The sequence below is a fragment of the Orbicella faveolata genome, unplaced genomic scaffold, assembly GCF_042242905.1.
Source record: "Orbicella faveolata isolate gen_17 unplaced genomic scaffold, um_ofav_v1 contig_34, whole genome shotgun sequence".
Classification (NCBI taxonomy): domain Eukaryota; kingdom Metazoa; phylum Cnidaria; class Anthozoa; order Scleractinia; family Merulinidae; genus Orbicella; species Orbicella faveolata.
Genome location: NW_028301563.1, coordinates 20,283,263 through 20,296,840, shown reverse-complemented (window position 1 = coordinate 20,296,840; position 13,578 = coordinate 20,283,263). Strand labels below are relative to the sequence as shown.

General features: G+C 38.1%; 1 protein-coding gene across 1 annotated transcript in view; it reads left to right on the top strand.

Annotated features, from left to right (window-relative positions):
* Positions 1-6,483: 6,483 nt before the first annotated feature.
* LOC110044616 (uncharacterized) overlaps positions 6,484-13,578 on the top strand; it is a 42,663-nt gene continuing 35,568 nt past the window's right edge. Inside the window, exons 1-2 of the mRNA XM_089271119.1 lie at positions 6,484-7,305; positions 9,377-9,607. Of these exons, the coding sequence (XP_089127245.1) occupies positions 6,546-7,305; positions 9,377-9,607 (991 nt within the window). The 5' untranslated portion in view covers positions 6,484-6,545. The remainder of the gene's footprint in view (positions 7,306-9,376; positions 9,608-13,578) is intronic.

Here is a 13,578-nt window from a genome sequence, read left to right as displayed (position 1 = left end):
AGCCGATTAAACGCGCGGGAAGGGGGAGGGGTGTACTCTACGAAGGTACCCCTTTCCGGAGGAGCCTCCCCGTATAGACCATTATAGGGAATATGTGAAAAAAATATATATGTATACGTATAAATGTGTGAACCATGTTGGTTTGCCAACGATGATGCCTTGGAGAAAAGGATCCAGTGGATACAGAATGCTTCTACTTTAAATAATCATAGGTTGAATAAACAGAAGAAGATGCGAACTTTTCTCGTAGGAGGTCTTTAATTCAAGTGGACGTTTCGCCCATTCGGGCTTCTTCAACACTAAGAATATCAATACTCGGAATAAAATTTACAAAAAGTGAAAAGCCTTAAATAAGTTACAAAAGAATAGCTTACGAGAACAAAGAAATAAAAAAATATTTCACATATTCCATAAGAATTACGTAATAATTAAAAATAGCAAAACACCCGCTGAAAAGCAAATAAAATAAAATAAAATACAGCAACAAGATGGTGTTAATTGTAGCGAATCCTATTCCTGGAATTAAACTCGCACCTTTTGTTGAGTCCATGAGGTGTGAGGGTGCATAATTGAGCACACCAAAAGGCCTCTCTTGTGAGCAGACGGTCATGTGTAACCTTAGTGTCAATAATAATAGTCTTGATGACCGTCTGCTCACAAGAGAGGCCTTTTGGTTCGCATCTTCTTCTGTTTATTTTTCTGTTTATTCAACCTATATATACGTATAAAGATATAAAGACAGAAGGTAAGTTACATTTACCTTCCGTCTTTTTGTATAGCCTGGACACTCTTAGGATAAGTGAAACAATCCATTCCCTGCAGTTTATCCATTTATATATACGTATAATAATATCATCAGTAGACTCCCTAGCAACCCTTCTCACTTCAAGCGGTTCTTATCATTTCAAAAACTGAAAATTGTGAATGCGTGCAAGAATAGAAGGCTAGTGTAGACCCTTAAACTAAATAGGAAGGACAGAACAGGTAGTTGTACAATGTAGCTGAGCACCTTTCACTTAGCTCTGGTGTCGTTCTTCCTTCATGTTTAAGTCGAACGATGTGGAGTGATAAAGAACACACTTCTCTTGTAGCCACGTGCAGACGACTCTGAGTTCGACGTGAAACTGTGATAATGGGTTCTGTGTCGCTCTGAACGCTAACTGGGGAGAGGGACGGGAAACTCTGGAAAACAACTCAACCCATAGCGTTGACTGACCAGTCCAATGCAGGAGTGGCTGCTACACGTTGCTTGTAGCAAATTCTCTTAGCTTTGTTGCAGCTTGCTGTAGTAGTCCTTCCTTTTTTGACAATGTTATTGACATTGTTCAACTGTTTACAAATACATCGCTACATTAAGTACGTTACAAAGCTCAAAAGAAACTAAAGTAAAGAACAGAAAGCAGATAATGTGGCTGTAGTCGAGCACAAAACCGTTGGACTATAAGGTATAGGGTATGTTACATTTTTACCAAAATTAACTAGAAACACAATTTATTAAAAAGAAGCATCTTCAAACGAGTAGCTCTCTTTTGAGATGATTCTCAATGGTTAATTTTTGTCCTAGTTTTATGACAAATTCGTTAATATTAAAACCTTAAGAATACATTTTCTGGTGGCATAATAGTATTTGACAAACAATAAACAATAATTAACTTTAAGCTCATTATTTCTTTGAGAGTTCAGAGCTGTTCCGAACAATTTTTCGTGGGACGTTGGGGAAAAAAACAGTCAAATTTTGCATTAAACCAAGCAACAACTTTAGCATACAAAGCTTGAGAAAAGTGACGTTCCAGAAAAGTATCAGTGGAGAAATAGTCTGGCTCTTTGCAATAAAAACGTGTAGTTTCGTCATTTAAACCATAAGTGCACAATTCCTTCTTAGTAACAGTTAATCTGTGGAACCGGAATAACTTGAAATTAAATTCTCTTAATTTATTTTCACGAAGTATTTTTCCAATGTTAGTAAATTTTGTCTTCCATGGGCAATCAATGCTCTCTAAGTTTAATTCCTTTTCCCATTTTTGTGGTCCTGTTGCAGTACAGGCACTGGCTCTCATATAAAGCCAATAGTAATCCTTACACTTCATTTTGTAAAGCTCAAAATTCGACGACGGCGTCAGGAGAAAAGTAGTTGTGTCAGCTGAGAGGCTTTTATGCCTATTTAGGGATCTTGCTTTGTGTAGTAGATGTTTAGGGATTTCCGAAATAACCTGTAAGTAAGTTGAAAAGTTACAGTTCACCTTGAATTTTCCTTGGAATGAGTTTTAAGTGTTAAAGGCTTTCCATCGCTATCCAAAATATCCTGAATAAAGATGACGCCTTTTTCTTCCCATTTCTGTAGAAAGAAACTTTTCCCATCGATCAGGATATCTTTGTTGTAGAAAAGAATCAAATCTTGACCGTTGTCATATTGGTATAGGTACCTTAATTTCAGGAATTGGCTAGTATTTGCCTATAAAGGGTTGAGATTTCAGATTTCTCCAAAAATTTCAGGTCGCCATCACAACGAAGAAGGAAATTTAATACACCGTACTTCTGAGAAAAATGAGAAGGAATAGATTACCATGGTGCTGTCGTAGTTCCGCTAGGTGCTAAAAGCTTTGAGATCCAGGCTAGTCGCAACGATTTGAAAGGAGTATTTGGATCAGGGGCCCGCAGTCCCCCATTAATATAGTCTTGGCACGTAGCTTTTCATTTGACCTTATCCTGTTTCTTATTCCAAATAACACTAAATATGGACTTCTTGATTCTGGAAGTGTCATCTGAACAAATGTCCAGCATAGATGCTGAGTAAACAATTTGTAAAATTCCCAGGCTTTGTGCGATAAGGTACTTGCCAAAGAAGGAGCTTCCGTCTGTTCTCTAATCGTTCAATAATTCGTGAGTTATGTAGAATTAAACTGTATTTAAATCATGTGAAGTTGCAGTCCACTTTAACAGCATTTCAGTCACATTCAGTACAAGATTTTTCTTTTCAATGTATCGACCATGCAAATTAACGACACCAACAGGCAAGATGATACTGACAAACTTCTTGTTAGCCCAACTTTTCACCTTAGCGCCTCATGGCCTTAACAAAAGGCAAGAATTCCATTCAAAAAACAGGGAAAGCAAACCGACATGCTATTTAATTATGGGTGGGCACAGTCCTGAACATGTAAGAACATCTTTTAAAGTCCATACATTGACTTGTGCCATTGATGTTAGTCAAAGCAACAGTAGTTTGGGTTTAAAGGTGATCAACCTTCCTTTGCTGAGATGGAGAAATTACAGTCTTACTGGAGAGCTCGTCATAGTTTCTCGCACTTAACCATTTGCAGACGTAACCATAGCCTGGATGAACCTGGATGATGATGCTGAACTAAATTCCGATCCAACAAGACTGATTGATGACTCGAGCACAGCGACACCGAGGAAATTCGCATTTAAAATTAGCCCAAAAAGCGAGTATTACCAATATTCCCCACTTTTCCCTATTATTCCCCCTTATTATATGGCAAGGTAGTCTTGAGGTAAATCCGAGTAGTGTTTAATTCCACATGTTGTTCGGCAACTTCTTGGCAACTTCTCGTATTTCGGGCAACTTGTTTCGTTTCGAGCAACTTTTCGCATTCTGAGCTATTTCTAGTTTTCTATCAATTCTGAGAAATTGGAGCAGCTTTTAGTGCTTAAATTGGCCTCGCTTCCATATTTCACAAAGTGTTTTGGTAGAGAACTTATGAATTTCCTGTGAAAAAGGAGCCAGATCCCCCTTCCCTCTGGGGCGGATCATGGGTGCAAGATGCATTGAGCCGGGCTGCTAGGTCAGCGGGTTTTTTGAAAGAAAATTCAAAATGGTGGTAGAACATTCACACTCGACTGACTCGAGTGTCTCAGGTGAAGAATTTTTACAAGATTAATATTAACATTGATGCGTAGTCTTTATTGGTTTTAATTGAAGAGAACGTTATTTGGCAACGTTGGCTACGCCGCAAAATTGCACAAAAATGCTTAGAAGTCTTACTTTTGTTGTCCAATTTGCATATTTTTACATCAGAGCAAATAAAGGAAGAAAACCACGGAATTTTTCTTTGTTTTGTTGGGTTTTTTTTAGCAGCTTTTGAGCAACTTTCGCTACAAAAAACAACTTTTGACTTTTTTTTAGCAACATTTTGAGCAACTTTTTGAGTAACAGCGGGCAACTTTGTGGGATTTCTCGAGCAACTTGTTGAAAGCCCTAAATCGGCTGCTTGGTTCTTTCTTGATCAGGATTTTTGCTATACTGACTGCTTCCATGAAAACGCTCATAAGCCTCTTTTTGTTTTCGAGAGCCATAGAACAAACTACGTACTAACCTAGCCTGCTCGAGACGCATTGTAGAATATCAGCATTGGACCTAAGTTGTTTTTGTACAGGCCTGGCTGCATTCGCAAGACCTCGGGCCAAAATTCCCCAGTAGGGCCCTCTCGCTCGGTTAGTAAGAGATTATTAATGCTTACCTCCGGGTCATCTCGAATATTGTAAGACAAGTTTGTGTTGAATCATCCCGCGTCTTGGAGTTTCACATTAAAGGAGAACGGAAGTCTAGCAGTCGTATTTTATATGGGAGCTTAAAACTATTGAGATAGCTTAGATTTGTAGTAAAAAGCAAGAAAAAGTGAATTTACCTTCCGAAAGTGACGAAAGGAGTCCAAAAACTCGTGGTCATTTTTCCAAAATTGAACGTCCGCCATTTTGGACATCTTTCCTTCCGGTTGCTTCCATAAAAGGAATACCCGCCGCCATGTTGTGACGCCACTACGCACATACATTTTTCTCATATCAACAAGCCTTATTCGTTTTAACCTATGCGAGACAGTTCAGAGTCAGAGGAAGACGATGTTCACGAGAGTCAAGATGAGCGCCGAAGGGGAAATACATCGTGGTGTACGTGTATCCGAGTGTTGTGCGAACTGGGAAATGCAACAAGGAAGCCGTAAATAAAATACAATTTCAGGTGAATAATACTTTTGTATTCAGCAGTTGTTGATTATTTTGGCCATAAACAACCATGGACTTGGTGGGAAGAAAGTGTTGTTTGATTTATTTAATTTATTTCGTATTTTGTCGTGGCGTGCGTGGTAGGCCCACATGGCAGCGAAATGGTTGCGATATAACCTGTTTATATTATTTTGGTTCAGACATAGAGGCATCTCAACCGACTTCTAGATGTATAAAACAGCACCCTCTATTTCAAACGATTTGTTTACAAAGGGACGTCCTAGAGATCGCTATCGAGGGTTTGTGTCAAGTGCGCAGAATGAGATCAACAAAAGAGCTAAATAACATGTAAGCTTATGTACACATATGGTCACAAATGATTTGCTAACTGTGAGATTTATTCCAACGTTTCGTTGAGCTCAGTTAATCCTCCAACATAAGATTAAATTATGCACAAACGTAACATTTCAAGATGTACAGTGCCATATATCATTCGATTTGACGACAACCTCAGTTAAAACGTAGTACTTGAAATTCGCGTGTTTTTCCCATGTGCGCAGTGACGTCATGCTATGCGCCCAAGCCTTCAACATGATTTCCAAAATGGCGGACGTTCAAATTGTTCAGGTACGGAGCTTTTTACTGTTACAATCAGGTTGAAAAGCTGGTTCACATCCTAAAACATAGCGATTTGATTACGACGTATCATGTGCTTTCGTAAAAACGACTCTTTTAGAAATGGGTTTTCGCCTTCCGTTCTCCTTTAAGTTCCAGCCTCGTTTCCAGGTTCCTCTCTCTACCTCGAGAAAGTACTCTGGTTACGGCTGACCAACCTGTCTGCTAGATTTTAACAGATTCAAGAAAAATGATTGAAAGGAGGTGCAGCAATGTTAAAGTTTGTCTTGCACTGAGCCTATCTACTGAGCTCAGTACGGAGTGGAGTTTGTGAAGAATATAAAAGAAACTGACACAACGTAGGACTATTATTATTTTTTTTAAGGTGTACTATATTTCGGCTGGCGAAACCAGCCATCTTCAGGTACAATGAGAATTTTTTTACTTTGGAACGTGTTTTTATGTTTTTATGTAAAATTCTCATTGTACCTGAAGATCGAAGAAGGCTGGTTTAGCCAGCCGAAATATAGTACACCTTAAAAAAATTATCCTACGTTGTATCAGTTTCTGCTTTTGTTTAGTTTATTTTACGTGTGAAGCCGATTAGATCACTATTGATCCAACGTATACCAGCAGGATCCTCGTTCCAGTTGCCTGCTTAAACATTTTATGGAGTTTGTAACTTACTTTGCGTTTGGGATCGCCAAAACATTGACACGTATTCGATAGAGTTCAATGCGTTTAATGTTCGGCTAAAAGATTAGCTGTAAGTTTAAGTCTTTCCGTCGATGCTTGGACAGAAAATTTTGCTAAGAACTCGGAAATGACGGATGGTGTGCATAAACACGTGACCAGCCGCAACCAGGGTACTGTAGTTAGTCTTTTCTAGAGGTAGTTAGTGGAGCCTGGGAACGAGGTTGTTCGAGCCCAGATCGCCCAGATCTTCGCGATCCTTAACGATCCAACTTAAAATGGCGTCGGGATCAGCGGGCGTTAAGCGAGAATCGAGCGTGAAATCTGTGTTCAGTGGACAGAAAACTAAAAAGGAAGAGCAAGTAGAGAAACGAAAAGCTGAGCTGGGTGTTTGTCGCATAAGAAAAATCCTCAAAGATGGTGCAGGATATCAAACTGTCGGCTCTGGAGCAGTAATAAAGAATCTGATGAATCACTGGCCTTGGAAAGACAAGTGTTGTATTGTTACCAGCAACAAGGTCCTTCCAGAGAAAGATTTCGATGTAAATAATTTTTATGTAGACTTCAAGAAGTTAAACTCATCCAACCCGAAAACTGTTGAACTTGGCAATATCGCCATGTCTGATGCTGTCCATCGATCTACTTCCGGTTTAGTAGTGATTCCTCTGCAGGATCCAAAGGTATTCACAATCAAGAAATCCAGTATTTTCACATATCGACCATTCACTAAGGAAAATGAACTTTTGAATGAATTGTTGTGTCCAATTGTGGATGACATGGGCTCGAGCGGTTTTGATGTGAAGCCATTTCGGTTGAAGCAAATGTTACGTGTAGATCTGCAGTTTGTTCTTCATGATGGCCTCTCATCTTTCAAAACTCTGGCGGAATTTACCGGCTCATCAAATCGCAAGCCCCATGGTTCTGTTATTTTGTCTCGTGGCGAGAACCTGACTGCTGTCGGAATCTTAAACTGCCGAGATGATGGATCGAGTAGAATTTCGACAGTCTGGTTGTCGGACGAAACCTTGTCAGGCTTGAGTAAGAAGAAATTTGTTTAAGCTTCCCTAGGATTTTTTAGTTAAAATATATATTCACGAGACTTAATCATTCATACTTTCGTAGGTAGAAAACTGTTGGCAATTTACAGCTCATGAATAACAAAGTGTACACTGTCAGTTGAGTACTACAGTAGGACACCATTTGGTTGTTAATGGAAACTCGTTCATGTATCTACATGTGCTAAAGGGGTACGGGTTTGGATGAAGGTGAAGAGGGGGTTCATGGACCCCCCTTTTAACATGGAAAATATTATTTCCTAAGTTGTAGTGGGAGAATGATTTCACTTTATCACTCCTTCACTGGGTCACCTTCTGTTAAACATTTGGAACCCAGGGGGTGTATGAGCTCTATGAATTTTTGAATGATTCAAACTGTGATTAAAAGTTTTAGATGATCAACAGACATGAAAATTGAGGAGAATTCAAATGATAATTTCGCTATTAATATTTATACAGTGTGGTAAATAAATATGCATAAATACTGGCATGGCGAAATGATATGAAGAAATAATTGATAAATAGAAGAAAAGACATAATTTACACAAGGCTGGGAGTTCTGCAGTCACTAACATGACCTTGCAAAGAAAAGAAAAAAACAGAAAACAAAAAAGAAGTTATTACAAAAGGGGGTGTTCATGAAAAGAAAACAATCATTGATATTGGCTGGGAAAATATAAAGAATGAAAAAAATGGGAATGAAAATGAGAATATTACTTGCTTTGGTGATCGAACAAGAAGCGATACGTTCACTGATAACTTCATAAATGTTTTCAACAGTGTCATATCTCCTCATATATTCTCTTACTGCTGCGTTTTGCACTATTTCTTAACAATGCTAGCATGCTTTAACTTTAACTTTATCCCTGCACATTAAAACCTCAAGTCAGTGGCATCAAAATTGTCTCTGTTTACAGACTATCCATTTTCCAAGTTGAGTGGCTCGTAGCCACTTTGATTTCTTTCTTATTATTAAAAGACACTTTGAATTTACACCTGTAGCTTATTCCTCAAGATGTGAGGGGGCATGTTTAAGACCCAAAATGGCAAAATGATAAAATGGCACTATGGGGTAAGAGTCAATGTGGCATATGAACGTCTGTAAGGCTAACCCTTACAATTTTTGAGAGCTAACCACTGTTGAGTCAGTGACATTTAGGCTATCCTGAGCACTATTTATGACATAGTGCTATTTAACCATTTCATGTTAAACATACCCATTAGGAGGTCATAATTATGTCATCATAAATTCTGCCTTGTTAGATTTGATTTTTGTTTTATGATATCATTCTATTATTGGAATCTATGCCAGTTATTCCAAAATACATAGTGTCAGATTTATAACGTGCATAAGTTATCTAGATTTGCTGAAGAAGAAGCCCCACGTTTTCTTACATGTAGGAAAAGCATTCTGAGTGGTGCTAGATATCAACATTATTTTACTATTGGTTGTGGCTGGGAGTAGAAGTTATGTTTATCACCAGTTCAACCTGGGGTATATCATGACCAGGCAAGCTGCATTACATGATCAGTGGGCTGAATTTTAACCCCTTATCAGCCACGGCCTGGTTTTTCAAAGCCTGATTAAGCTGAAAAAAAAATTATGGAAGAGGCTGAAATAAATGTTTTTGTTTACTTTTAACCATGGGGTAGCATTAACTGGTTTTCAACCAACATTGGCTAGGGCTGAAAAATTTTAAAAAATGTTATATGGGCATTTAGACTTTTTTGTGTATTTGTAGGGGGTGGAGGGGGAATGGGGGGCTTATGGCAAACAAATTAAGGGTATAAATATATTGTAAACCCAAATGCGAGTTCACAACAAGTGAAGTGTATTCTCAGGGTTGGAAACAATTGTGGTGCTTAGTATTAAATTTAAAGTGACTTCAGAGCAGCTGTACTAAAATGACCTTTTCTTTTAACTTGTTGTTAATGATCTCTCACAAAAAAGGGGTTGATGATAGAATTAGTTATTAATAATTGTTGTAAGTTATTCTTTTAATAAATTATTGGATCTGCTTGTTGTCGTTCTTAACTTACTACATGTCATATAGGGCCTTCTAATATGCGTGGGGAAACACAAACAGAGCAATGCACTGTTCAACAGCAGTCTGATTCAATCAGTCCAGAGCCAGCAAGAGAAATCGCTGCAGAGCAATCAACTCAGGTTGGTGGAAGAAAAAGACACGAAGTCTTACCTGCAAATAGAGAAGGTCATCTAACCACAAGCAACATCCAAGCCCAAGGAAATGAAAGAAACTTGTCACAAGTGAATCCAGACCAAGGTATCTATAAGAAATTATACAGCTGCTTTTTTTGACTTGCCAAAGTCAAAAAGGGCTTCTTGTTAGTTTTTATGTAATTCAGCATACAGACATTAATGCCATCAGATGGGGATGTTAACAAGTTGTAACAATCAGTATAATTAAAGTGCTACTAACCCCAAATATTTTTATTAGCTGATATAAATCTGTTTTTTCTCCTGATAAAGAAATTATTGTTGTCGCTATTCTCATTAATTTTCTATGAATTTTCAAAGTTTGTAAAATTGGCCTTTTCCATGTTCGTGACCGAGGAATAGTGGAGAATGGGACGAGTTGGCTTGTGACATCCTTTTTCCATGTTCATGACTGAGGAATAGCGGAGAATGGAACGAGTTGGCTTCGATGTCATTTCGGGAATAACAATATTTTGTTTCTGAGAAGAATATATGCAAACATGCGATAATGTGTGTCAAAATTGTTGCAGAATGCAAGGAAAATGTGTTGTTGGAGGCTGTAGCAATACAGGATGTTTAGGATAGAGTATTCCTCTTCATTCAATACCTCTATCTTACTGAAACTTGACCAGAAATGGGAAAAGGACCAAAGAAAGGGGCTGATCTGTGCACAGCTAAAGCCGGGGAGCCATGGAGAATTTCTTCGATCTCGGGTTTGTCATTACTGTAAAAACCTAGAGATTTCCATGGCCTGCATATTCTTCTCTATCTCTATTGGAAAGCTTGACATTGTCAAGGTACTGCATAAGACCCAAATTTGGGATAAGCTGGAAGTCATCTGACTATTCCGAGCTCAAACAACCTTCCACATCCCAGACTAAAATAAATAATGGAAACTTAATAGGTGAGGAAATTAAACTGCAAATTAAACTCATTGGTCGGGAGGAATAGGAAGAAGTGGACTTCGACTGCATGCACTTTCAGCTTGTATTTCAGGGAAAATTAAGTTTGACACTCCGAAATCTGCAGCTTCTGTAAAGTCGAATTACCAACTCTTTGTGTTCATTGACATCTTTATGACTCTTTAAGAGTTGTAAGTTAACTCTTCAGCCATCATTTGTACCTTTATAACCCAAATGGACAGGCAAATTGTCGATCCTGGCCTTACTTACCATGCGCCGACTTTGACTGGTGACCCACTCTTCGAAATGCAAAAAATAGAATATACATCGCAGCTGTCAAATCATAGCTAGACTCCAAATTGTGATGTTAGGTGAGACAGTTCTTTCACGTAAAAATTTTGTCCATTTTTGATAATATGAATCACAAGTAACCCAAAAATGATTGACAGCGCTTGAAGGTCAGTCCAAAGTCTTCTGAGTGTTTTAGCTCGGTTCCCGAAGTGATATCTCTAGTAGCCCAACCCAGATCCCACTTTGTGTGGTCATGAACATAGAAATTATGAAGACATGATTGATCATCGCAGTTATAAACACAACTTAAGCAGTTGTGAAACTAAAACTTGAAAAAAATTCAGGCCTGAACGGGATTTGAACCCATGACCTCTGCAATACCGGTGTAGTGCTTTATCAACTTAGCTATCAGGCCAACTGGGAGCTGGTCACATTGTGAGTTCGTAATATACCTGTAGATGATGACGAATGCAAATGAATATATGAAAGATCGTATATTTGAACTGCAGAGAAAGATATGAAGACATGATTGATCATTGCAGTTATAAACACAACTTAAGCAGTTGTGAAATTAAAGCCTAACTGTGATGATCAATCATGTCTTCATATCTTTCTCCACAGTTCAAATATATGATCTTTTATATATTCATTTGCAACATAGGAATTACAAGTTCAAATGCCTGTAGAAATGCAGGAATTTTATCAATTGAGAAAATTATTTCACTGAAGTCATCAGGGAAACTAGTAAAGGTTATTAAAGGAAAAAAAATTGGAGCTAGTGGCACTTTAACAGATATACCAGGATGGATGAGGTGCAAATTGTGTTATGAAAGAAAGTTAATTTATGTACTAAGAAAATCTTTCTATGCGCGTGCAAAAGTTAGACTTAGTTACACTGTAGCCGAAATGTCTTAAGTTTTCAAATATCATTTTAGTTCAAATAATGAACTACACACCATTATTATAAATTGACTGTTTTTTGTACCCAATCATGGATTTTTCTCATATTTGTGAAATTCAATAACCTCAAAAATACAATCTTTTCAATGTGTCTTTTACTGCTAAAAAATACAGCCACAAGTATGTGATGACAATGAAGAATGAAGTCTTCCAATTTGTATATATGTAGTAGAATAATATGAAAGTTATATATACACTTTCAATGAGCAATAAGGTTTACCTGAGTGATTATTGTATGTAGTTACTGTTATTGATATTAACCTTGTACATTTTAGTGGGCAGACACTTGATTCAAGTGTGAGTACTATTAGTAATATCCAGTTTATTCCAGTCCATTCTGGCAATTACTCATGTGTATATAGAAAGTACATTTTTTGTCCAGCACTTCACTCAGTATTTACCCTTCACCTTGTGACAGTCAACCTAGGGGAACCACTTAGTATTGTGCTGAACTAGTGACCAGTTTCTGTGAAGACTTCTGATGGACAAACTGAGCTCATTCAATGCCGACGTTGAACATGTCCTTTAATGCCAACAGAAAAAAAGTAGAATATGGTAAAATATATTAAAAAATTGTATTAGTCACCATTCACACATGTGTCCATGCTGTAAAATTACTGAATTCTGATCATGTTATTTTTAAAGATGACAGGCTAGCCATATTTTTATGTTGACATAAACCACTTAGCATCTTTTATAAATTGGTGTCAGTCAGATTTTAACAATGCCAATAACACTGAGTGTTAAAAATGTTTAAATGTACGAAACTTTTAGCGCTGTTCTCGAAAGGGCTTGGCTAAAAACGAACAATATTTTCCTGCTGGGTGACTTCAACTGCAACATGAAGTTTTTTCTTACCCCAAATGAAAACTGTGGCACCGCTAATTTCCATAAAATTAAACCAAATTTTTGAGTTATTTAATATGCAGAATGTGATCACTACGGATACCCGCGTGACTCCAGCTTCAAACACGCTTATAGATCTCATTGTCACCATGCGTCAGGACCTGGTTAAAAATGCCGGCTCTTATCCCTTGGGCATTTCAGACCATAACGTCGTCCACGCTGTTGTTAGGCTTGTTTGTAAACGTCCACCGCCGAAGTTTGTACAGTCCCATAACTACAATAGACTGAATGAGAAGGACTTCAAACGCGATATCGAAAGTGCTCCTTTTCATGTAGCTATGATTTTTGATGATCCGGATGACACGCTATGGATGTGGAACAAATTATTTCTACAAATAGCAAACGATCACGCGCCGATGAAATAGGTCAAGGTGAGAAGTCACTCACTTCCATGGATCAATAACGATATCAGGAGGAAAATGAACAGGAGATTTAAGCTCTACAAGGATACGGTTAACACGAGCGATAATCAAAAATGGAGGGAATATAAATACCTACGAAATACCATCACGGCTGAGGTAAGGAGTGCGAAAGCGGAGTATTTCAAAAACAAAGTCAACGAGGTCAAAACTTTCAGCGCTTACTGGAGACTCGTGAAAGACGCAGCAAATCTGTCCAAGTGCCATAAACCAATTGGGCCCCTGAAACGGGACGACGGAAGTCTGGCTGTTGAAAAAGCAAACATGATGAATGCTTACTTTTCTTCGATTGGCGCAACACTAGCAGCGCAGTTACCGGTACTTCAAACTGAAGCAGACACAGACATCGACCCAACAGGCATACCAATCTTAGATGTCATCAGAATACAAGAAAGTACTGTTAAAAATAAAATATCGAGTTTAAAAACAAACAAGGCAACCGGCCCAGATGACATCGCCCCGAGGTTAATTAAACTGCTTGGAGAAACTTTGGTACCCCCATTGACATCTCTGTTTAATTTAAGCTTCAAGACAGGCATCGTCTTCCAGGAGTGGAAAAT